Source organism: Periophthalmus magnuspinnatus, chromosome 3, assembly GCF_009829125.3.
Source record: "Periophthalmus magnuspinnatus isolate fPerMag1 chromosome 3, fPerMag1.2.pri, whole genome shotgun sequence".
Lineage (NCBI taxonomy): Eukaryota > Metazoa > Chordata > Actinopteri > Gobiiformes > Gobiidae > Periophthalmus > Periophthalmus magnuspinnatus.
The window spans coordinates 32,382,747-32,408,094 of NC_047128.1; the positions used below are offsets into that span (position 1 = coordinate 32,382,747).

The 25,348-nt window shown below is 38.1% G+C and overlaps 1 protein-coding gene across 1 annotated transcript in view; it reads left to right on the forward strand.

Moving 5' to 3' along the window:
• Window positions 1-25,348, forward strand: part of galnt2 (UDP-N-acetyl-alpha-D-galactosamine:polypeptide N-acetylgalactosaminyltransferase 2) — a 32,537-nt gene that overhangs the window by 892 nt on the left and 6,297 nt on the right. Inside the window, exons 2-10 of the mRNA XM_033987980.2 lie at window positions 14,195-14,282; window positions 20,294-20,447; window positions 22,014-22,112; window positions 22,186-22,253; window positions 22,373-22,438; window positions 22,538-22,659; window positions 24,467-24,554; window positions 24,677-24,764; window positions 24,842-24,945. Coding sequence (XP_033843871.1) covers window positions 14,195-14,282; window positions 20,294-20,447; window positions 22,014-22,112; window positions 22,186-22,253; window positions 22,373-22,438; window positions 22,538-22,659; window positions 24,467-24,554; window positions 24,677-24,764; window positions 24,842-24,945 — 877 coding nt within the window. The remainder of the gene's footprint in view (window positions 1-14,194; window positions 14,283-20,293; window positions 20,448-22,013; window positions 22,113-22,185; window positions 22,254-22,372; window positions 22,439-22,537; window positions 22,660-24,466; window positions 24,555-24,676; window positions 24,765-24,841; window positions 24,946-25,348) is intronic.

Sequence of the window (25,348 nt, forward strand, 5' to 3'; positions counted from 1 at the left end):
ATCAATATAAGGCTATGATCGTTATTTAACCTGAAGTGCCAGTCAGAGCTGACAGCAATGAGGATATGTCAAATGTCACAACTGTATTAAATCCTATTAGACTGTCACTGTAGACTATATTGATAATTCTTAGGCTATTCATTCATAGGCCTATTTAAACTGTGAAGATATCAGGAATTTGTTAGTATGAAAAGTACCCAATCAATTAAACTCAGATAACTACAGAAATGATCTATTGGCTACCATGTTAATCTTCTTCATAAATTAATGTTATGAGGTTACAACACCCTTGTAAAGCTGACAGAGAGATCCAAGATAACACTGGATATAATGGCTTAATAATGCAGTCCATGTGTGAGACTACACTAGAATGGGATTTTAAAGTAACACTGAGACTTTCCTTGAAGAATAATAATGAAAGCTTTAATTAATTTGATGGAAACCTGTGGCCTAAAACATAAGCAACACTGACATATAAGCTACATCACTGAAGAAATGGGCTCTTTTCCTGTAAAGATAGTCTCTAGGCTACTACGTGTTATGTATATCAACACACACATGATGGGATGTCTGAAATGTATGTAGGCCAATGTCCCCTGCTGTGTCTGCATGTCTTGTTGTGGGTGGTTATGTGCAACTTGCTTCCTGTGATGGTTGCCTCTCTGTATTTGGGAAGAGTGTTGGTGTACTTCACCTGCTGCTAAGTTCCATGTTAGCTTTCCAATGTTTGCTTTGCTTGAGTCAACCCCAGCAGACCCATCACTCCTCCATTAGCCTGATAGCATTATCTGTGGGTTTGTGGTTGTCACGAGGGGTCAGGGGACATGCACTGATTGCTGATTTTTCCAAGTAAATCTGACAGGTCCTCAGTCTTCACTATGACAGCAAAGTACGGTACTTAAATTAATGAACTACTCTTCTGTTGCATTGCATATAGGTGAGATGTATTGAAAAATTAGTAAATGAATGAATATGGTGGGTCCATATTCTAACAACTTGATATTATTTCTCTTCCTTGCACCTCAAATATTAGTTGTTGATATTGAGAAAAAGTCCACTGTGACTTGATGCTTTTGGTGAGGGGGGTGGGGGGGTGTTGTCTCACTGAGGAAGGTGTTAAAAGCTCTCCCAAAATTACACAGCTCAAATTAGTATCAAGTTGCAAAGTATTGGAATTAGAGTTTTGATTTAAGTTATTTATGAGATAACGTTTAAATTGCTAATTGTAAATCTAATACAAGATCCTATACATTTCTGAACATGTTTGTGGAGGTTTAAACTACAGGGTTATCATAGCAAAGGATATTTAGTTGTTGTAGTGAATCTTCGGTTAAAACATCATCACAGTTTAGATTTGATTAGTGGAAAATTTCAAAATGCAATTAATTGTGCAGAATACTTATTATTAAACATCTTAATTCTGACAGTACAAATTTTGTTTTGGAGGTGATCCAAGTATTGTGACTGGTGTCTTCTGCCAGATCCCAGCGCTCCTCCTGTTCATCAGAGCGGGGAAATGTGAGTGTGTTGTGGCCAGAGGTTTAGCGCACACACACAAGGCTCAGTGGGATTTGGATGTGCAGCTCTGCCCTGTCCAGCCTCTTATCTGTAGCTTTAGGCATCTACTGCCTGTCTGTGCGTGTCATCTGCTCTTTATCAATCCAGCGTTGTGGCATCCAGACATGCCTTTAATTGTTATGCATTATTAAATCCATTCAGTGAGTCAGGGCTGCTCAATTATGGCAAAAACTATAAACACAATTAGGCTCAACAGTGAAATCACAATTGTTACTTCTATAGTCAAAATTAACCTGTAGAGAAAGAATAGGCCTCATATATTTTATTATTAGTAATGGTTCGTGACACAGTTCTGTAGTGACGAGTTTCTGCAGGATAGGATGAGTGTACATGTCATTTTGAACAGAAGTGATTAATTAATTGTATTTTCAAATGTAACTTTTTTTGTGTCATTTCAATAGAGCAACAATTGAAATGATGACGTATATAATACATTTTATAGCCCTAGAATCCAGTGTTATTTGTTGACTAAACCAAGATCAAATTTGTAACCTAATGTCATACTTAAGTATTGTGGTCTTCCTTTAGGTGTGTAGGCAAAAGATTTTTCCAACTTATACTTTTACTATTATTACTGAGTTAGATTAGAAACTAATGATATTGTGCCATAAAAGATGATTCATTTTTTTCAAGTAAAGGGAAGAAAAGCTGAAGAAAAAGAAATGGCTTAAACCTGACTAACTTGAAAACTGACTTTCTTTAAGATCATCGTAACAACTTTTACCATGTAGTCCTGAAGACAAAGGATTGTATTCATTACGAACGGTGTAAAACCAGCACAGCAGCTTGTGTTCACTAAAAACAAACTTTATGAAGACTTTTTACTTTTCAAGTATTTCCTCACAACCCTACAAATTATTCAAACTAATTTATAGAAATTCTGAATGTGCAAGCACTATTGTTAAAACCGAGCTTACAGTGAGTTCATACAGTGATGCTGAAAGTAGCTTTAAGGAGCAGAAGCTGACTCAGCTCTAGTGGATGACTGACAGAACAGTGCACTGGCCTTATTTAACAAAATGCTGACTACTCAAGAATGCCCTCGTTGAGAGTCCTCATTTATGACATCATATACAGCCAGTAAGGGAAAATTCACCATTTCATATACACTATTTGTTTGGATGTATAACTGTTAAGAGCCGAAATGCTGAGGAGATACGTCATAAGATGATGTCTAGGTGGTTAAGACTCAGCAGCATGAAGCTGGAAAAACTGCATCATATCCAATAAAAAGTCTCCTGAGGCTGCAAAACTGCACTGTTGTTAAAAACAGCCTCCCAGGGCATAGCTCCGTTTGCTTCAGACGCATACATTTAGTATGTCGGGAAATTTTCTGTGACCCCTATTTCTTATTAACCCATGGTGCATCATCTCCTTTAAGCCAGACTGGGGTTGCTTCAGGAGTGTGCCAAGTGTAAATGATTTACATGTGATTTACAGAACATTTTCACACCCTTCTGTCAAACAGCGTTAATGAATCAATACATAGGTTTGAAATGGTTAGTTCATTGACACAAGCAGATGACTTTCAACAACACTCTTCCTTGTGATTACATCCTTTGTTTGTTTTTTATCAAGAGAAACAGATACTTGACCTATATATGTCCCAAACCAAAAGTGAAAAAAAATCACAGTTATAAAGAGAGCAACAGACTATGACAATCCAGGCCAGCTTTGCCCTAATGCCTTTTTCAGGGTCCGTGCGAGTTCTCCCTTAAAAGGTACGTTTGATTTATCTGTGCTTTCAGCACAGTGGGGGGAGCACTTTTGATTGTGTCAGACTCCATCAGGACTGTGGCTAAGAATAGCTCAAATCACCTAATGTCTCACTCAGTTTTGTTTTTTTTCCAAAGGAGCTGTCCCATGACTTTTGTGTTGTGTCATGCAAGACTGCAGACCATGTGATGCTAACGTCTTTTTAACAAGTCATTAAGAGTAATGACTTCAGTGTCCAATACGGTGTTTGATTATTGCCCATGCTCCTTCTTGCTGTTTGCTTCTGACAAATACTGTGCTTGTTGCATCTTCTGTTCATTATTAGAGCTACTGACATCCTTCAAAGTTCAAAGGTCATTGCTTCGTGCTGCTTGTGAATCATTAGCCCTAACTGTGCCACACTTAATAAAATGTGTCAATACAGAGAGAAGGATTGGCACCATGGGAGCAGTCTTTCTGTTTCCTGAGTTTCGGATTTACTTCAGTTGTTGTAAAATATAATATTATTGTTTAGCCTCACATGTTCCATTAAATGTATAATGTCTAGCATGTTTCAGGCATTTCTATTGTTAAAAAGTAGCTTGAAAAACAGGCAGGTTTGACCTGTAAATTAGCCAAGTGGCATCACCTAAAAGAAGCTAGATAAGTAAAACCAACATCTCCATGGAGACAAGCAGGTTGAAAACCCTCCATCAGAAATGTTGCACAGTGACCTTTTTAGTTTTTGTTTATTTGATTAGGTTAGGATGTGCATATTTTTAATGTTGTGGTGTCTATCCATCATTATTTGTCCAGAATTGCAGGTTAAGATGGGGGTACCTTTGAAATAACCAACTTGAATGTTTTTCTCTCAAAGAATTGTATCTTGTAGTGCTGAAATCTGCTTTGGTCATAACTTCAGTTAACAGTGACTGCTCCTTGGGCTGAGGTATATGATTGTGATAGAAATTTTATATAAATGTCCTCCCTACAAACAAGAAACATTGTGTATGAAAGGAATTGTGAGTTAGAGTGTGTAATTATCCTTCATTCATCGCTGTATCCACTGAAACCTGGTGTTGGGAACATGATTGCAAGGCCAGTTTGTTTCCAGCTGGGACAGTGTAGTGAGCTGGTGTCTTTATGACTGAAAAATGGCCTGCCTCCCTTGTGTACCCCACGCCCAGTAACAGGCACATCAAAGGCTCATAGAAACCAGATGTACCAGATGTGAGAGGATGTGTGTTATTTATTGTACACATGACACCTCTAATGACAAGAGGTAGCCCTCCAAACTATTGCAGTAATGTTCATTCCTGTTTTGATCCTCATTTCTGTGGAGGAAGGAAGGCTAATTGAGACCAAGTTGATGTAAACTGAATTAATACATCCGATGTTCATTTTAACTTGTGTAGCTCACAAAATGACATTGTATTGAATAAAAATGAGTTAAAACATTGATGAATTAAAAAACAAAAGCAGATTGCCCATGAAGTTTTAAATAAAAGCTTCTTTGGTCAGCTTATAACCAGCTGCCCTGGGGCTGATTGACCGACAAACATACAAATTGTATTAAGTGATATGTGTGGGCCTGGAACCATATCCTGTTTCCCCGATGTCCATGACAGACAGATTAGCCAATCAGAGAAACACATGGTCTGTTCATACGAAAACAAACATGGCAGCTTATGAGTAAAAAAGGACAGAAATTACTGAATATGAAATTACTTTGCAGATTTCTGCAGAATCAACACGCAATGCACTAAACTCTTACTTATCTCAAGTAATAATAAGTCATATATTTTGTTCTGAATGATGTCGGAATTTTCAAAAGGAGATGTCTTTTGCATATGAGAGACATGTGACACAAACTAGCAGAGCTGGTTGGACCATCCCAAGTTAGGACGGTTTAATCAACGCCCTTCATTGTTCTGTACCAGATCCTTCTGTTTTCAAAATGTTTGAGGGAATGGCTCGTCAGACAAGTTGTAGTATAGCTGGATTCCAGGGGGTGGAAGTAACTACAAATACTCACACTACTGTAATTGTGTAAATTTACTGGCTAATTGTACTTTTTAAAATATATTTTAAACCTGTACTTGAATAAAATTCTAACCTTGTAATTGTAATTAGTTACATTTAACGTCATATGAGTACTGAGTAAAGAACAAATCCCAATCGTCTTGAGCCACAGCTCTCACTGTTGTATTTCCTCCTTTCTCAATCAACAAACTCACTGCATTGCCTGCTCTGATTGGTCAGATCTCAGGGGAAAATGTGTGTTGTGTTTTAAAATGATTAAATTCAGCTTTAAACTGTTTTATGTAGAATACAGATCTAAAATGCCATTAAAATGTGTTAAAAAAGGACTAGTATCTAGTACTATGAATAGTAGTTGTAGTAGTCGTAGTTGGAGTTGTTGGAGTTGTAGTAGATGGAGTTGTAGTAGATGGAGTTGTAGTAGATGGAGTTGTAGTAGATGGAGTTGTAGTAGATGGAGTTGTAGTAGATGGAGTTGTAGTAGATGGAGTTGTAGTAGATGGAGTTGTAGTAGATGGAGTTGGAGTTGTAGTAGTTGGAGTTGTTGTCGTAGTTGTCCTAGTTGTCGTAGTTGTCTTAGTAGCCGCCGTACTCTTTCCACCACTGCTGGATTCTTAAATTATGATTTTTTTTTAATTTTTTTTTTTATTTGATTAACTTTTATGTAACCATGAAAGTCTCATTGACATTCAAAAATCTCCTTTTTAAGGTAGTCCTGGCCAAGAAGCATCAACAACACCACCCTCAGACATTGTTTTTGAGCATTGTGAAAAGCCGCCATATTTAACCATCTGACACAAATGTGAGGAAATATTGTTTATGTTGCAGAGGAGTAGGAGCTTCATAAGTGGTGTGAAGTCAATACTGAAGTGCTTTAAGCTTGACCAGAGGAGCTTTCTCATAGCAGCATATATAGGAAATGACCACATCTTGGCACTGGTTCACTCTAACACACACATCCATACATTCAGAAACACACCTTCCTCTGCAGGCGGACAAGACCGTTTTCTCCTTGTAAGGCAAAGAAAATATTTATAGACATTTACAGTTCCACCCATTTGGCCTATCAGCGCCAGAGCTTTAATGATCTCAATGCGGTTTAGGGTCTTACTGCAAGCTTCTATTATATTCGCCTTTAAATCACCAGGAGCCACAATTTCCACAAATTACCATCATTTTGTGTAATGAACAATCTAATGAAAGCATTGTGCTGATTGTCTTAGTGAAAATACCGGTGCACTTTGGTTGTTAATCGCAGTGTTGCTCTGAGAAGGCTGACATCAAAGACACAGGGAAGGAGCAGTGAAGAGGGAGCTTTGTCCAATGAAAGACTTGGATCAGACATGTTAACATCCACCACCCAGACTTCTCTCTCTGCTGACTAACTTCCATGATTCAGCACTTTGGATCAGAAATCTCATGCCTGCTTGTAACAGTTTAGATGTTTTAGATGCAACATGTTTATTTTAGTCAAACTCTGTGGTCACCTTAGGATTTGGCTATTTCTCAGTCACACGGCTCTCCAAATTTCTTTCATCAGGTTTGAATCTAGTGAATCCAGCTTTTCTTTGTCCCCACTTTTTAATTTGACATTTGATCTGCTTGTGCTTTGCGAATGCTTTTGTCTGCCGTGTCTCCAAGTTGACCCCAATACAGATAATCACATTGAGCTGAAGTTTAGGTAAAGAATGCTGATGAAACCTGATTACTAGAAATGATATCTTGTGTGCAACAGGTATAACTTCAATATTAAGAAAAATGTTAAAGACTTTAAGACTTTAATCTATATGCTTCTCTAACACATATATGACTAAACCTTATGCATAAATAAAACAAATAAAAAAACTAAGTGTATTATATTTTGATCAGTGTAATAATGATAATAATTAGAATGCTTAATTCTTATGTACTACTTTTTAAGATGCTCAGAGTTGCATTGTAGTTTCTTGAATTATTCCTTTATATGCACTTGGTGGTGGTAAACTGCTATTGTAGCCACCGCTGCCCTGTGGTAGACTTATGGAGGCTCGGCTGCCAATCTGAATCGGCCCGTCCTCTGGATTTTTAAAGTACATACTCAGATGATGTGGTGTGTCTAGTCATAACGTATTTCTATTTTGATTGTATTTGTGGGCCTCTCTGCTGACTGCGTGTTTGTGTGCATGTATAGCCTGCAGATGGGGCTTTGGGATGGGGCCCATTCACACACAATTGCTCCATTGAGTCTTCACACCCCCTGAGTCTCCCTCTCACCCGGGCGATACTTGTCTCGCTTTGCTCTGTGCATGCTGTAATGTCCGCTTCTGTTGTTTTGAAACCTTTTTATGTAACTCTGTATATCTGTAAAACTACATTCACAATATGATACATATATTGTGAATGCCCACTACTCATGTGAATAAAGTTTAAATATCTGGTTTATCACTGAATCAATCTTCAGAAAAGAGCTGACTGAAAATACAAATGGAACACAGTTATGGTGTATTATTTCAAATTACAGTATAAAGTTATATTTCTGCAATTTTGTAGGTAAAGAATAAATACACATTTTAGTACATTAGTACAAATATATTCTGATTACACTTATTGTGGTATTGAGATATATACAGTTTTGCCAATGTTGCCCACCCCAGTCCACACCTTAAACCAGTTTAGGTTGGTTAGTTGTCTTGCAGTTCCTGTGTACGACGGGCCTGGGGTGTTAAATGTTTGGTTCTATTTGAGTCAATAACAGGGCCTGTCTTTAGGATTATATTGAAACTTCCGGTTAGTCACAGTAATTTGTTCTGATCTAATTTTGTGATACCAGACTTTCTGACATTTCACATAATTACTTTCAAGAGGCCCATGAACATCACATGCTCGGTCAAATTACTTCAGAAATGAACAAATTGTTCATGAAAAGTTTAAGAACAGCACTTATATTGAACTAAGAGTCTCTTCTTTTCCAATAATCAAAATACAATGATGAATGTGTTCACATAATCAGCCATGAATGATTAATGCTACGGTAACATAATACATAATTTGGACCTGAATGACCGTTTTGTTGCATTGACAGCAGTATCAGTATATTGTAATTGATGCTATAACTAGTATTAAATTATTAAATTGGATTTAGAATTTAGTATTTAGAAAACACATGCACATCGTCGCAACTGGCCAATGGTGTGAAGATGGAAATGATAATGATATCATTGATATCAATGATGATAATGAAAAGCTGCTTTACCTGTGTTTGCGTCTATTCTGAATGAATACACCTCTTTACCTCATGCCTTAACCTTAAATGTACTCCCTCTCAATCTTTTATGTTAAGTTGCCCCATATCCATAATTATTGCTGTGGTTCAAGCATATACGTTGCCAGATCTCCAAAATGCTATAGCTTCACAAACATTTATTTGAACATATTGTGTTTCTTCCTCCACAAATGTCTGCAGTCGTTTAGCAGCTCAGTTACCGAAGCTATTTTCCCCGACAAGCTTCATTCATTGCTTCGTGTTGAACTGATGCCAGGGAGTGTTTGTGTGCATGTCCTGAGGATGCACAGATGTGATTAAGTGAAGAGAAAAAGTGTGACTTGTTGATTCTTTGTTCTGGAAGATAAACAGTGGCAGACTGAGACAGCAGCACCACCCCAGGGTGAGTGAGTCAGGGATATTGACACTGCACAGCTTAAAATGTTCCCTTTGTGGGTTTCCTTTTAATGTTGATGAATGAGGAGCGGCTTCCACCAAACAGTTCACAAGTATCAAACATTTTCAGCTAATTTATAGCACACAGGTCTACTTTGTTTTCTAGAAGTTTGTGGTTTGTTTCCTGTGGGGTTATGGCCAAGTGTTTGTGCATTCCTAACCCACATTGGATAGCTCACTTCGATCAGGAATAGAGGGCATGCTAGTATTTTATTTGTGGTTTTACTTGGGGTCCTGCCCCTAAATTAGTGCATTCTTCTGTGGTTGAGAGTACCTAACTTAACAATGGTCCCCAACATTTTTCCTTGAATCACAATATCACATGATAAAAATAACTACTAACAAGCATTTGTTTCAGAAAATGGCACTGGTGCTGTTTATACAATTTCCCAACCATTTTTCCTGGATTTTTACCATTCACTTTGCACAAATTTATATTTTGATGACCTGACCCTCTGACCAGACAAAGCACCCCACCACTCTCAGTGATTTTCAAGCTGTAGGACCCAAACCCATTTTTTTCCTCTTCTGAAGCATTATTTATTGTTTCCCTCATTAAGTATTCTGTAAAAGTAACACACGAGAAGATCCGCTTGCTGAAGGCTGTCTGCGTCTAATTATACAACTTTTTTTTAAATCAATTCTAAACCTGAAGAATAGAGTCTCCTATACCACTATTTTAGAGTTCCTCCTTTCACAATTTAAGAATATTTCAGCTTTAATTCAGGGGTACATGGTGCTTTTTCATTTTTTATTTTATGAACTGCTTGTGCCAGTGCTATTCATTATTTCATCACAAATAACACCATTACATTTGAGCTGTCCAACAAACATTTAGATTTTTGTTAGGGGAGGACTGATTCCAAACTAAAGGAGGTCAGTGTGTTAATGTAGTGGGTGTTTGCCAGTGCCTAGATATAAGTCCTCTCTTGCAGTGGCCCATGTATCTTGCTCCTACTGAGAATAAGAGGCAGTGTCTTAAACATTGGCAGCGGATGGCCCAGTTTGATATGCTTGGTTTACAAAAAAAGAGCTTGTCACAGCCAGTGCAGCAGCCAGTCAAGTATGAACATTTTGTCTTTTCAGCACTAATCCCCCGCGGGCATGCATGTCCTATTACTCTGCAGGCAGTTCAAAGGTCAGGTTCATCCAGAGTACAGTAAACCGAAGCTGGAGTGAATTCTGTGTCAGGCAGGACAAGCCTCGAGCCCTTGGTTTTAAAAATGTTTTTGGAGGATCCCTAAAAATGTTTGAAGCTAGTTGAATTATATACAGCTGGTTGCCCCGGTAATTTTTCTCCACTAGTGATAGCATCATCAAAAGGCTGCGTGAATTAGACACAGCCGTGTTGTAAGAAGTAAACTGGTCAGTTATTTATTGTACATATAAAAAATGAGGAGTTTTATAATTGATAAATGTTAAATATTATATGTGTAAACTGTGGTATTATTGCAGAGAAGTTGGGAAGAGTTGAAGACACACTGTATTATAGGGCTACAACTTACAATTATTTTGATTGTCTATAGTCAGCAATAATTTTTTTCAGTTGGTCGACCTGTGACCGATGAAATCATTTATTATATTATTTCATAAAATTAGCCCATTTTTAGCTTTAAATATGGAGGCTATTTTCACATTTTTTCCGTTGCAGCCTGAAAGTTTTGCTAATATGATATTAAATGAGCAAATTAAGACCAGGACTGCAAACTTTCACTGAATGTATTATGATAAAATAATGTGATTTCTATGATCCTCCTGAATTTGGCAGTACATGATTGACACATTTTGTCATTTTTTGAGGTCAAGTTGATGATAATGTATCTCATATAATCAACATTTTCACACACTGATACCTTCTGTATCTTCTTTCATGATTTTCTTTGTTCATTTTATGCACAGAATCATGTTGCATCCAGATTTGGCTTCTCTCTCTAATTTGTAATCATTTACCTGGTCCCCTTGAGGGTCTTTTTGGTGATGTATGACTGCTGTAAATCAAGATTACCTGTCCAATAAAAATATCACACCTGAGTTTTGCTTAGAATGCTCCAGCACATTTTAGCAGATAACTTTAATGGCTAAAGGACAACATCGTGATATACTACCAAAATGTCAAATGACGTTATTCATGGTTCCTAGCGTTTTTTTTCTGCATGTGTGTGAGATGTGTGTAACTCTTTGCTTCTTATCAGAGTTAATCTATCAGCAGTTGTGATCAGATTACGATGGATTATACTGTGGCTGTTGGATGCTAGACAAGGACTCAGCGTGCATGTAAGTGAGCGGCAGCCCTAATGCTGGGAATCTGTCCAGGCTGTATAAACTCATATGGGCCGGGACTTGTTGACACGCACACACACTCGGTTGGCCTTATCTGTGTGGGGCTTAGAGGCCATCCCATTATCAGAGGGCAGGTGTAAGAGCTCACGAGAGTCCGCTAACAACTTTGTCAACGCCAGTGGGAGAGTTTAACTACTGCTGGGTATATTTTCTTTAAACAGTGTTATATTGTGGTTAATTTAAAAGAAAGTGAATCTGAGAAATTCATGTATGGATTAAAGAGGAAAGAGCTGGAGACAGATTTTTTCTTTCTTTTTTTTTTTTTTTTTGGCTATAATAGGAATGGACGGATTAGAAATGAGAAGGACTTTTTACATGTGAAATCACAGAGCCAGTGTTGAGATGTTTTTGGGCATGTTGAGAACTTTATTTCATAGTGGAGAGCTTAACTTGCGGGAAATACTTGGCCTACATGCTTTCAACGTCCAAAATTCCGTCAATACTAGTTTGACAAGAGTAGCATATCTTTAAAAGAGTGCTCTAAATCATTTTAAAACACAGTGCAGCAGATATATCCATACACAATCATGTTCATGGTGTATGTAGTGATAAAAGTGATAATAGTGTCACATGTTGCACAGAACAGAAAGGTACTGGCACTTTACTATTGCAGATAAGTGTATATAGCCTATATTTCTAAAGAAAAATGTGTCCTTAAGTTGAGGATGTAGAAGAGGCAGAAAATATAACGATTTTCTGTTGTAATTTCCCGAATGGAGGAAAATATGATTCGACTTCCTCGTATTTGGCAGTGCACGTATTTGCACAGTATTCAGCTGCGGTAAAAAAAAAAAAAAAAAAAAATCATAAATGAATATATATACTTTTGATCTGAGCCAATTTGCCCCACTCTCACAAAAATCTAAAAATCCAGTATGACAGCCTCATCTTTTATGTATTGTGATATTTCTGGAGATGCTCTAGTATTCAGTTCAAGTGAGGCTCCTACTTTTGACCTGTCAGGCGCCATTTTGTCACATATACCACTGTCACATTGCATTGTAACTGTGCCAGAGACGCACAAATTGCTCTTTTTCCCCAAATTACACATCGCACTCCTCATGTATCGTCAAAGTTTACTCAGACTTTATAGCCCATCATATTAGTGTCGCCACGCTACTAAAATTTCAAACAGGAATAGAATTGATGCCGATTTTGACACCACAATGATAAATCACCCTCTTTCTTTAGACAATATATTGTAATTTTCAACTTTAAATCATACAACTTTCTTTTATATTACCATGGTCTTATATCTGTGTAATGCTTTATTCTTACATGTTACATCGTGGTCCATGGGCCTGTACTATGTGTCTTATACTTGTTCTGGTACAGCTCAAGGTCATTCTAAAGTACATCATATCTGATCTCAAAATAAGAAACTAGGGGAAAATATAGGAGGACTTTGGTTGACTCAGTGTTTCATTCTGAGCTCAATCAGATCTAGAGTATTTTTGCCTTACTGTGTGTGTCATGTCCATCTGGCGGACAAAGCAAACGGCTGCCAAAGAAACACAGCAGGAAGGACAAAAAAAGAGAAAGTTTGCGGAAGAAGTTGGAAAGGAGGAGGACAGATGGAAGATTGATTAGTGAAAAAACACCAAAATGTTCAATTCCTTAGAAAATTGCATTTAAAAGGGATTAGAGAACCACTTCTATCTAGAATGTCATGATACTGTGGTATGATTAAGAGAAGAAACAATTTTACTGTTATTTACAATTATTGAAACCACGTCACTTCATCTTTAATTAACTTTTATTTATACAGCCAAAGCTGACTAGCGTTATAATAATCTGAAAGTAAAATTTATTCAGCATAAACTGTCAATGTTAAGAAAAAAATGTTTTGTCTTCTTTTTATGACAAACATTACTTTTCCTCTAATAAGAAAAAATTGTGTAAAAAGCAGTTGGTTAATGCATGTCATTTGCATAGCAATAGCTTTTTACACTGTTTGTCTTGTTAGAAGTGTTGTTGGGTTCTTTGGGGAGCTGCCTTCAGGTGCTGAGGGATTTGCAAAAAGAAGAAAAAGTAAATTTTGTTATAAACAGCCAATCTAAAAAAGGACTTTTCAGTTACATCTACTTTTCTGGAGTATAAATTGACTTGAAAGAAGTTATATTTGTCACATACATACAAACGTTTTTTCACTACAGCTGATAAAAACAGCAAAGCTATAACCCAAAGACATACATTTGATATTGTGAATAACATATAGTCAATGTTTTTGAAGCAACTGAATTGAAATGATTGCCTCACACATAATCGTGAGTCCTATGCTCCATATACAATAGGTCCATCTCAAACTGTATTAAGTGCATAAAATCTATGCCCACTTATTGCCGCTCTTAGCTGTGGGGATAATCTGATGTGTCACAGATTTCTCTGATGTACCAGAGAAACAGATCGATACAGCCTTTAAGAGGCAGGCAGGAGGTAAACCGGGCCCATAGACAATATAATGGAGTCGCACAGCAATTTTGAGTGTCACTAATGGGTGTATGCCTGCAGAGCATCAATGATATGTAGGCTTTTAATGGACTCAGAAGAGGCGCTTAGATTTCTGTTTGTCATCTAAAGAAGTGTACTGATAACATGCCTGCTATTACTAACAATGATTAAGTTGACAGTGAAGTATGTTTCAGAGAGATGCATTTAAGGGCTTAAAAATAGAAATTGATGAAGTGAAAAGTTTATCAGTTTAAAGTTTTTTAAAGTGACTTTAGTTGGTCTCTAATAATTCAAAACACTAACTGCAGTGGGAAGTTAATGTGTAGTGTTTTTTTTATTTATATATACATATATGTATATGTATAGTATTTATATTTTGTTTTGTGCTTTCAGGATGATTGGAGCTCCAGTGACTCACTCAGTAAAAACAAATTGCACAGTTCAGACGACAAGAACAATGTGCTTGAAACACTACCACCAGGTAAGGCCTTATCTTCTGCACAATACTGTAATGTTGCATTTCTTGTGTAATTTTTAACTTTGTGATGCTGGTGTTAGTTTTCCTCCTGTTCTGCTTGGTATCTATCCATTCATCTGTGGCCTCATTTATAAAGCTTGCTTACGCACTATGCATTGCGTAGGCGCTTTCTGCGCCAAACACAGGATTTATAAAACTCCTACTAAGCGCAGCACTTTGCTTATCTCTGCGCCAGCTAGGACCCTGGCACGCGCTCTCCTCAAAGTCTGGAGACATAGGGAAAAGACGACATTTGTGGAGAGGACCAGAAGTGAACAGAGTTTGAGGAAGTGTTTGATTAGGAAATTATCTGAAAAAACATCTTATAAAATAATTACATTCAGATTTCCTCATTTAAGCAGGTGTCGCCCAAAATACTGAAAATTGTTCTGTCTGATTCTGTTCTCAACAAAATTATGCATTTAAGGCTGTGCGCTCTTGTGCACAAGCACGTGCACTTTCCCACTGCAGCGCTGGGTCTCTCCTCAGTCATCGCTATCGCTTTTATGTTTGTGTTTATTTGTAATAAAACCTTTGACATGACTGTGTGGTGGAGCGTGGAGTGTCCTTATGGGCTGATGTTTAGTTAAATCTCATTCAAGAGTCGCTTTGCATGGTTCTTTTATGGTGAATTGGAAGTGTGGAGGGGGTGTAGAGGGGGTGTGATGTGACGTTGGTTCCTGGATTCCCACTGCAAGTGGGTTTTTTAAAGCACAGTTCACAGTCACACAGGGTTTTAGAATTTCTTTTGTTTGCGTGGCGCACGCCTCTCATGGCCACTAGGAGTACACACTTGCTTAGGAATATTCTTGCGCAATCCTTTATAAAATCTCACTTCAATCTGTAACATTCCCAAGAGCTTTGAAAACTGTGGTTATCAAGCCTCTTCTAAAGAAGAGCACTCTTGGTGCCACAATTTTGAACAATTACTGACCAATCTCAAATCTGCTGTTTTTAGGCAAAGTCCTCGAAAAAATAGTTTACCAACGGCTTATTAACTTTCTCTAAATGAACAACTCCTTTTATGTTTTCCAGTCAGGTTTTAGACCCCACCAAAGCACTGAGACTGCACTTATCAAGGTGACAAATGACATCCGCCTGAACACTGATGCAGGCAAAGTCTCCTCCAGATCCTGTTAGATCTGAGTGCTGCCTTTGACAGTGGCACGGCACTAAACTCGTTCAAGTCCTATCTAAAAACAGGGATTTCTTTGTTGAAATTGGAAAATGTGTGTCTCAGATAAAATATCCCTCACCTGCGGGGTGCCCTAGGGGTCAATCCTGGGACAATCTCTACATCCTGCGAACAGGCCAGTTAATACACAGCAATAATGTGTCCTACCACATCTATGCAGATGACACTCAGATCTATGCCTCCCTGGCAGCAGGTGAATATGGACCGGTGGATTCACTTTGCCACTGCATCCAACAGATCAGTGTGTGGATGCAAAACAACTTTCGCCAGCTAAACTCAGACAAGACTGAAGTCATAGTCTGGCCCACAGAAACAAAGAGAAAGTGTTAGCAGTCACCTCCAGCCTCTCTCTCTCTAAAACCTTCAAATCAGGCTTGAAATCTAGGGGTAATAATGGACTCTGACTTGAACTTTAACAGCCACATCAAATCAACAACATCTGCAGCTTTTTACCGTCTAAAAACATTGCAAAAATCAAAGGAATACTGTCAAAACCAGACTTGGAGAGACTTATCTATGCATTTGTCTCCAGGGTAGGTTAGACTACTGTAACGCCCCTGCTCACTGGCCTCTCCAAACGAGCCTTAAGACAGAACAGTACATCCAGAACACTGTTGCTCGGGTCCTGACTAGAACCAGGAAGTACATCACACATGTGTCCTGTCCTCAGGTCTCTGCACTGTCTCCTGTGGCTCAGAGAATAGAGTTTAAAGCAGCTCTGCTTGTGAACAAGTCTCTCCATGGACCAGCACCAAAGAACACCTCCCACATGTTAGAGCCACATGAACCATCTCACACTCTGAGGACTTCAGGGACCAGCCTCTTGCTGGTGCCCAGAGTCAGGACTAGACATGGGGAATCAGCGTTTCAGTTCTATGCAGCTAAAACCTGGAACAATCTTTCTGTCGATGTGAGACAGGCCTCAACTTTGACAATGTTTAAATCCAGGCTCAATACAATTCTGTTTAGCTGTGCATATGACTGAAAGGTTTTTATTCTGCACTTTTCTCTGTTAATGTTAATTTTATGATGATTATTTGTGATTATTTGTGTTTTAATTTGTTGTATTGTGATTTTACTGTATTTCTTATTCTGTAACGCACTTTGAATTACCATTCACCTGTTGTGAATTGTGCTATACAAATAAACTTGCCTTTATGAATGAGGCCCTGGTCTCTGAGGATACTAGGTGATATTATACATTACTTTACATTGGCTATGAAATATATTACACCTTTAAACATACTAGTGTCTAACTCTACAAGTATCAACACTGAAATATATCATATACATAAGACAAAATTGGACCTTCCCAGAATGGTTTTAGAATGGTCTAGCTCTGTATCACAACTGGTATAAGTCCACATTGTAATATTTGTTAATCACATTCTAATGTCTCAAAAGTGATACTATCGGTGTAATATTAAAATTGATAGCAGCGAGTAATGCTGGAGTACCTGGTATATATTTGATACTAAGTGCCAAAATGCATGACCCATAGTAGGCAAGGCAAGTTTATTTGGATACCACAGTTGGTACACAAAGTAATTCAAAGTGCTTTACAGAATAAGAAAGGCATTAAAATCACAATACAAACAAATCAAAACATAAATAGCCATCAGAAAATGTGTATTAAAAGAGAAGAGTGCAGAATAAAAACTTTTCAGTCATATGAACAGCTACACAGAACTATTTTGAGTCTGGATTTAAACATTGTCAAAGTAGAGGCCTGTCTCACATCTTCAGGAAGACTGTTCCAGGTTTTAGCTGCATAAAACTAAAATGCTGATTCCCCATGTTTAGTCCCGGTTTAGTCCCGGTTTAGTCCCGGTTTAGTCCCGGTTTAGTCCCGGTTTAGTCCCGGTTTAGTCCCGGTTTAGTCCCGGTTTAGTCCCGGTTTAGTACTGACTCTGGGCACCAGCAGGAGGCCGGTCCCTGAAGTCCTCAGAGTGTGAGATGGTTCATATGACACTAACATTTCGGACTGTACTTTGGTGCTGGTCCACGGAGAGACTTGAACACAAACAGAGCTGCTTTTAAAGTCTGTTCTCTGAGCCACAGGAGCCAGTGCAGAGACCTGAGCACAGGATTTATGTGCTCGTACTTCCTGGTTCTGGTCGGGACCAGGTTCTAGTAAACTCCAGTCTCCCTCACTATCTCCATATTGGTATTAGTGTATCATTTTCAACACAGCTTTTGGTTTTGTACTTCTTCTGATAAAGATTGAGACCAGTTTTGGAAAGAAAAGGTTGAATACTTATCTTATTTAATGATCTAAGCATGTAGCAATACTGATAAAACCTAATATATTTTTTTACAGCCTTAAAATATAATATCTTTCAAAAGCAGGCAATTAATAAGTTAGAGCATCTGAAGATTCTATGCATGTTATAGAGACTTGCAAATATTTCTCAGACAGTGGTGTTAAAAATCGTCCGTCTTTGTGAGCCATGATTTTTTTCATTCCCGTCTGGTCCTCGCTCGGAGACTGCCCCCTCCCTTATGAGTCTGTGACCTGTGAAAGCTGAACAGAGTCTTATCTGATCCACTGCTGCAATACAAATCCAAATGTTGAAGAAGGATATTTCACTGGAGGCTGACTTTTCCCTATCTCTTTACCTCATCTCTTCTTTTATGCTGTCATACCCGGGGCTTGGAGCGAAATGTTGAGAGGGATAGAAGTGAGACCAAAAAGCAATACAAAGGAGTGAAGAACAAAAGATTAAAAAGATATGAAAAAGTAAATGAGTAGTGCAGATTGTAAAGAGAGTATTGGTTCAGGGAGGGCATTAAATTTGAGTTATTGACCAAACTATTTATTATAGTAGACAAAACTTGGACTTTGACTGATCCACAAGGGAAATTACTTTGACACAGTAGCTCGGATATTACAACATAATAACAAAAAATAGGTGATAATACAATTCAAAATAATTAAAATAGAAAAAATATAAAAGACAAAAAAAAATTTAAGTACAAATGCTGTCAAACTAACACAGCCACATTTGAAGTATCTAATGAATGTGTTGAGCTGGAATATGCCCCAAATTTGTCCCGTGATACGGCAGAAGTCTTAACTGGGCGCATTTATAACCCAATAATGAGATCAGATTGTTTTCATTTGTATTTACATGCGCAAAAGAAATTGGATCATCAAAAACACCCAGTGACATCTGTCAGTCAATGGAGTTTTAGTGAAACTGTTGTATTTTTCAGAACCTGCACCAGTGTGAACAGTGGCTGTTTTTACATGCACACCATAATCGGACTATTAGCAGATTTCTGGATTATTTAAATGACCTGAAAACAGCTAAATTTGATGTGAGTAATCAAAGGGAACATGGTCAGAAAGAAATCTAATTATTTTGCTCTTTACATGGCATTTTAGTAGTTTTACAACTCCAAAAATCTAATAATAATGTAATTTTCATTTTCAATTTTGAACGATTGCAGCTAGTTTGAAAGAAATCAGATTACTCTCATCAAAATGTAACAGTTTACATGATAGTTCCATCGATTTTTGGTGTGCATGTAAACATAGCCACTGTTAAAGTAGAGCTTCTGTTTATGGCATAAGTTTATTAAAGTAGGAGGACATCAGCCCCCCAGAGCCACATGCAGCAGAGGCTCAGCTCTTAGTAACAGGCAGCTCATTGGGGTCGGCTAATTAGCATGCCAGACACATTGGCTTTCTGTCAGCGAGACGCGTGCACCGAGGCTCGCTCCCTCCAAGTCGTCAAGCTCAGTTTCTCTCGTCTATCAGTCTCCTGGCTGTCGCACACACAGAAACTGTAATCTCACAATACCATATGCTTAACACAACTCATTAGCATAGCAACAGCAAACCGCTAATTAGTTTATTATTATGCAAGTATCTGTGTAGTCAAAGATAAATTGGCAAATTAAACATAATGACCATTTTCTCCGTATAGTGTTTTATACTGGGACTGACAGATGGACAATGGTTTGACAGCTAAAGAGTAAATGTTTTTATGGTTTAGAGATTAATGATCATGTTATATTCTGAGTGCAGTGAGAAATAAATATTCCATGTTACGTGACCACCACAGTACGGAGCATAAATCTCATGTCATATTGCCTTGTTGGTGCTGTCGAGCAGCTGCTTGGAGCGTGAGGTTTCCTTCCTGTCAGTCATGAAGAGCACTTGCATCTGCCAGGCTGCTGCTGCATGTATTTTATATTCCCATTTATGTATAATCCATAATCCCATTTCCAAATCTCCTTTTCTATCACTCTGAAACATCATGTTTGTAGATAATTTTACAAGTTCAGTTTCACTGAAAATTGTAAAAAAATATATATATATATATATTCCCACTCTCTGGGCATCTTCAGTTGAATATTGTAGATGTTGAATATGCATCAATCCATTGATTTTCTCCCAAGTATACAAATTTGGATCCTATCTCACTATTTAAAAATAAAGATATCGGCGTAAGAACAGTTTCTTCTCCTCCTCTGTTGTTGGACTCATGAACACCAGTTACTTTAACTAAATGACTCTCTTCAACAATATTTCTATATTCAGTCAAACTCTATTAAACTTTATTTGGATTTGTAATTATTTAGACAACAATATCTCCAGTTTTATTTATTTTTTTCCAGGCTTCATGAAAGTTGAGGATTGAAAATTTGACCCTTTTAAAATCAAATTTGCTTCTGCTGCTGCGGGAAATTTCTGCATTTTGTCTTCCATCCGTATCCTCCTCTCTATGAGCTCCAGTGTGTTTTTCTCTCTGACGTCTTACTCTGTGTCCAGGTAAAGTGCGGTGGCAGGACTTCGACCAAGACTTATATGTTGGAGCCACAGTGGTCCGACCAGGACAGGACCCCTACGCGAGAAACAAGTTCAACCAAGTAGAAAGTGACAAACTGCGTATGGACAGAGCAGTGCCTGACACAAGACATGACCAGTGAGTATGAGCCCAACATTTACACCATTGTTTTAACACTGAATAGTTAAGGCACTTAATTATGAGGCTTTCTATTTATAAATCTCTCAGTTTGATGCTTGTGTGCATGGGCTCTTTGATTGTCTCCGTATCAGTGTAATTAGTGCTCCCGTGGATAAGATCTCTTGGAAACACCCCCCATTGTTGTCTATCTGATGAAAACCAGGAAGTAACAGAGCAGACACCCACTGAGTAGTACATTGTCTGGTCTATTCATAACTCAAACTGCTTGTTATGCTGTTTGATTGTTCCACCAGTTAAAGGGATGAGGAGACAGAAATGAGCCATGACATAGCAGTTGGTGACCTCTTCATTAGTTGTGTTTGTTTTTTTCAATGGCTCACTTCCAGAAAACACGGCCCAAATAAGTTTTATTCATGTCAAATGTTTGAATACAGTTGGCCGTTTCATACACATTTCTTTCTGCAATATAAGGATCTATTTGCCAGGCCAGCTATAGTTTGACATCTCATTTTCCCAAGGATTTTTACAATATTACTCACAAAGGTCAAGTGGCAGGTTTACGCACAGTCAAACACATAGACCCATTGGCAAGGAAAAGAGACTGAAGTGACTTGCACATGATGATTACACTGAGTAGAGCTGAGTTTGAGCCAACAACTTTTGCATTTGTAGGTAAACATGAAAACTGCCATTAGAATCCTTCTCACTTCTTAATGAAGAAGTCTCGAAAACTTCACAGTATGTAGTTGCTTAGGCCAATGAGGACATCTGGCATAAAAGTGTGAGACCATAAGGGTTATTGATGATGGTGTAAAGTTGATACATACAAACATTTTACTTCCTCCATAAAATCTGTCGTCCTATTAAATCTTCCTTTGCTTGTTCTTAACGTTGTATAACAGTAGTATAAAATGCATATCTTATTTATTGATTGATTGTTAACTACCTTTTGCAAACTGGCTTATCTGTAGAAATATTAGCACCAGATTTTGGCAGACCTTCACAACTGTGGAAGTTAACTGCTGAAGCATGATTGAGGAGTCTATGTAACAAACACAGCTGGAAGAGAGGGAAATTAAATCCGTTAAGTGACTCATTCATTTGACACCTTACCACAGTTACAGTATTATTTGAACTGCTGCATTAGTGGACCGACGTTCAGAGGTGGTCTTTGTAAAAGTAGTAGCCGGCTGATTTATTGACCTGACAGCTAGAGGCATTAGTCCACTAAAAGAGGAGAAATGTGCCTTCTATTGATTTTGCAGTGATGTGTCATCTGGGCAGGGCACAGAGCAAGTTTAGGCATTAAAGTTCTATGCAACTAAAGTACTTATAAACTCATCGACTCTAACATAACAAATATAAGAATGCCATTATTGTATAGCTATAGCCCTTTGCTGAATGCAGGCATGTGGTGTCAATCACAAGATTCATTGGAGCATTACTGTCTTTTTCTATTACGGCTGGCTGACCCTATTTCATATTCCAGTTGTTCGTATTTCACAAACTCAAAATCCCACAGACATTTTTCCAGCTTCTTATTTGTATATTTTCTGTGTTTAGTTGCAGACATAAACAGTGGAAAACTGACTTGCCAGCTTCCAGTGTTGTCATCACTTTTCACAATGAGGCACGCTCTGCTCTGCTACGGACAGTGGTCAGGTGGGTTTCACACAAATTTTGAAATTACATTTTTGCTGTCCACTTCTATAAATATTATACCATTACTTTTTAGCGTCTTGAAGAAAAGTCCGTCCCATTTGGTTAAAGAGATCATTTTGGTGGATGATTACAGCGATAACCGTAAGTATTGCATTATTTAGAACTCTCTCTGTGTGCTGTATATAAAAACCTTTTGTAATCCACAAATTTTCAAAAGTAATTACTTGTTTTTAAACTTCATACTTTTTGATTATTTGTAGCTGAAGATGGAGCATTGCTGGGCAAGATTGAGAAAGTGCGCATATTGAGGAATGACCGCAGAGAAGGTAATTCGCTGAAGACAGAAAAAAAAGTCTATTTGGTTTAGTTTCAAGAATGAATTTGGTTTACCTCCTCTGGCTTAAATTACTCTTGACATTTTTCAGGCTTGATGCGTTCCAGGGTCCGAGGAGCAGACGCTGCCACTGCCCCAATCCTCACTTTCTTGGACTCTCACTGTGAATGTAACGACCACTGGTTAGAGCCGCTGCTGGAGAGAGTGGCTGAGGTACACACACTAAATAACACAACAACTGTAGTTAGCGTTACCTACACTATGTGTCTTTTTTGGTGCAGAGTCCACCACCTGCTTGTCTTTATGGAAATTATTACTTTGCCTAGAATGTTCCACTGTATGGAATTAAAATTGTATTAAACTACTGGGCGTGTTCATTGCTGAAAAATATCTTGGAAAAACATGCATTCTTATACTGTGAGTAAGTAAGTTTATTTAAAGAGCACCTTTTACAGATAAAAATCACAAAGTGCTTTACAGAGTGCAATGTACAGTTGAAATCAGAAGTTTACATACGCTGTATAAAAAGACACATATGCACTGTCTGACATGAAATCAGACTGAACTTTTCCTCTTGTAGGTTAATTAGGAGTACCAAAATAATTTCTATTTGCTAAATGCCAAAATAATCAGAGAATGAGTTTTTAAGACCTCCTTCAAAGTCATATCTTTACATACATTTCATTTGTATTTGGTACTATTGCCTTTAAACTGTGTGACTTGGGTCAAATGTTTTGGATATTCTTCCACAAGCTTCTCACAATAGTTGACAGGAATTTTGGCCCATTACTACTGATAAGACTGGGGTAACTGAACCAAGTTTGTAGGCCGCCTTATTCGCACATGCCTTTTCAGGTCTGCCCATAAATTTTCAATAGAATTGAGATCAGGGCTTTGGGACGGCCAATCCAAAAGATTGACTTTGTTATCCTTAAGGCACTTTGTGACCAGTTTGGCAGTAAGCTTTGCGTCATTTTCCTTTTGGAAAACCCACTTGCACCAAAGCTTTAACTTCCTGGCTGATGTCTTGAGATGTTGCTTCAGTATTTCCACATAATGTTCTTTCCTTATGCTATCTGTTTTATGAAGTGCCCCAATCCCTCCTGCAGCAACACAACCCACAACATGATGCTGTCACCCCCGTATTGCGCAGTTGGGATGGTGTTCTCAGGCTTACAAACTTCCCCCTTTTCCCTCCAAACATAACAATGCTCATTATGGCCAAACAGTTTAAGTTTAATTCTGTCAGATCACAGGACATGTCTCCAAAAATGAAGGTCTTTGTCCCTGCGTGCATTTGCAAATATAATCTGTCTTTTTATGTTTCTTTTGGAGTAATTGCATCTTCCTGCAGAGGGGCCTTTCAGCCCATGTCGGTACAGTACTCGTTTCACTATATAATAAGCTTTCACCAGCTTCCGCAGCATCTTCACAAGGTCTTTTGCTCTTGTTCTTGGGTTGATATGCACATTTCAGACCAAAGCACGTTCATCTCTGGGACACAGAACTCGTCTCCTTCCTGAGCGGTCTGATGGCTGGACATTCCCATGGTGTTTATACTTGTGTATAATTGTTTGAACAGATGAACGTGGCACCGTCAGGCATCTGGAAATTGCACCCAAAGATGAACCAGACAAGTGACTTTGAAGAAAGTAATGACAAATTGTTTAAGAAAATCCTTCTCTTCTCTTGAAGAGAATAGAAGTAATTTTGGTAATCCTAACTGACCTAAAGCAGGAAAGGTTTAGTCTGATTTCTTCTCAGTGAGAAAAAAAGCGTAAATGCTCATGAAAGCACATTTTTGGTTTCAACTGTAACTCGTCCTGCTGGTATAACTGGCTTGTCTTCATAGATAAGGTTACATTCCAGGAAAAGCAGAAACATCTCTGTGATCAAGCAGGTGGCAGGCCTTCTACCGTAAAGTTACACTGTGCATGTTTAATGCAGGGTAAAACATAGCAACATTCAGTTTCTTTAATTTAATAGCATTTCCTATTTTGTTTTTGGTTATTCTTTGCAGGACAAAACTCGAGTAGTTTCCCCCATCATAGATGTCATCAACATGGACAATTTCCAGTATGTGGGAGCCTCTGCAGATTTAAAAGGAGGTACATAACATATTTTGAACTGTATCTAATTTTCTTTTTGCCCCTAAATAATAAATGTCATTATTAGAAGATTTGTAGGTAGTCATTGCTAGCTCTCATTTGATTTCCGTTTTTATTTCTAGGATTTGACTGGAATTTGGTCTTTAAATGGGACTATATGACACTGGAGCAGAGAAGAGCCCGACAAGGCAACCCCATCGCCCCGATAAAGTATGTCATAAATGGCACATGAAAACTACACTTTTTAAGCAGTTGCTGATCTTCCTCTTCTCTCTGCTTCTCTCCAGAACTCCCATGATAGCGGGCGGTCTCTTTGTCATGGATAAGGAGTACTTTGAGCAGCTGGGAAAGTATGATATGATGATGGATGTCTGGGGAGGAGAGAACTTAGGTGAGTGGCACTGCTGCACACAAAAGCAGATCAAGCTAACACTGAGAACGACAGAGACTTAAATGAACGAGTGAAGTTTGTTAAAGTTACACATGGCAAAGAAAATACATGGCTATTGTCAGCATTTATTGCTGTCATGGTAATGTGTTTCATTTGCTGACTTAACTCACAAATGTGGTTTCTTTCTATCATAAACTTTGTACTTTTAACTCACCCAACAATTCTTGCTGACTTCGGAAATCGCAACTTTCCCCTGAGATTTAGTGGGAGCAGAGAATGTATCTGACTGCATTTTATTCAAGTGAATGTCTTTGCCTAGTTGAAAAGGAAAATGGCATCTTGAATTATGAATGTTGCATCTTCTATTATATTGTACTAATTATACCTAAACAGACAAACATTA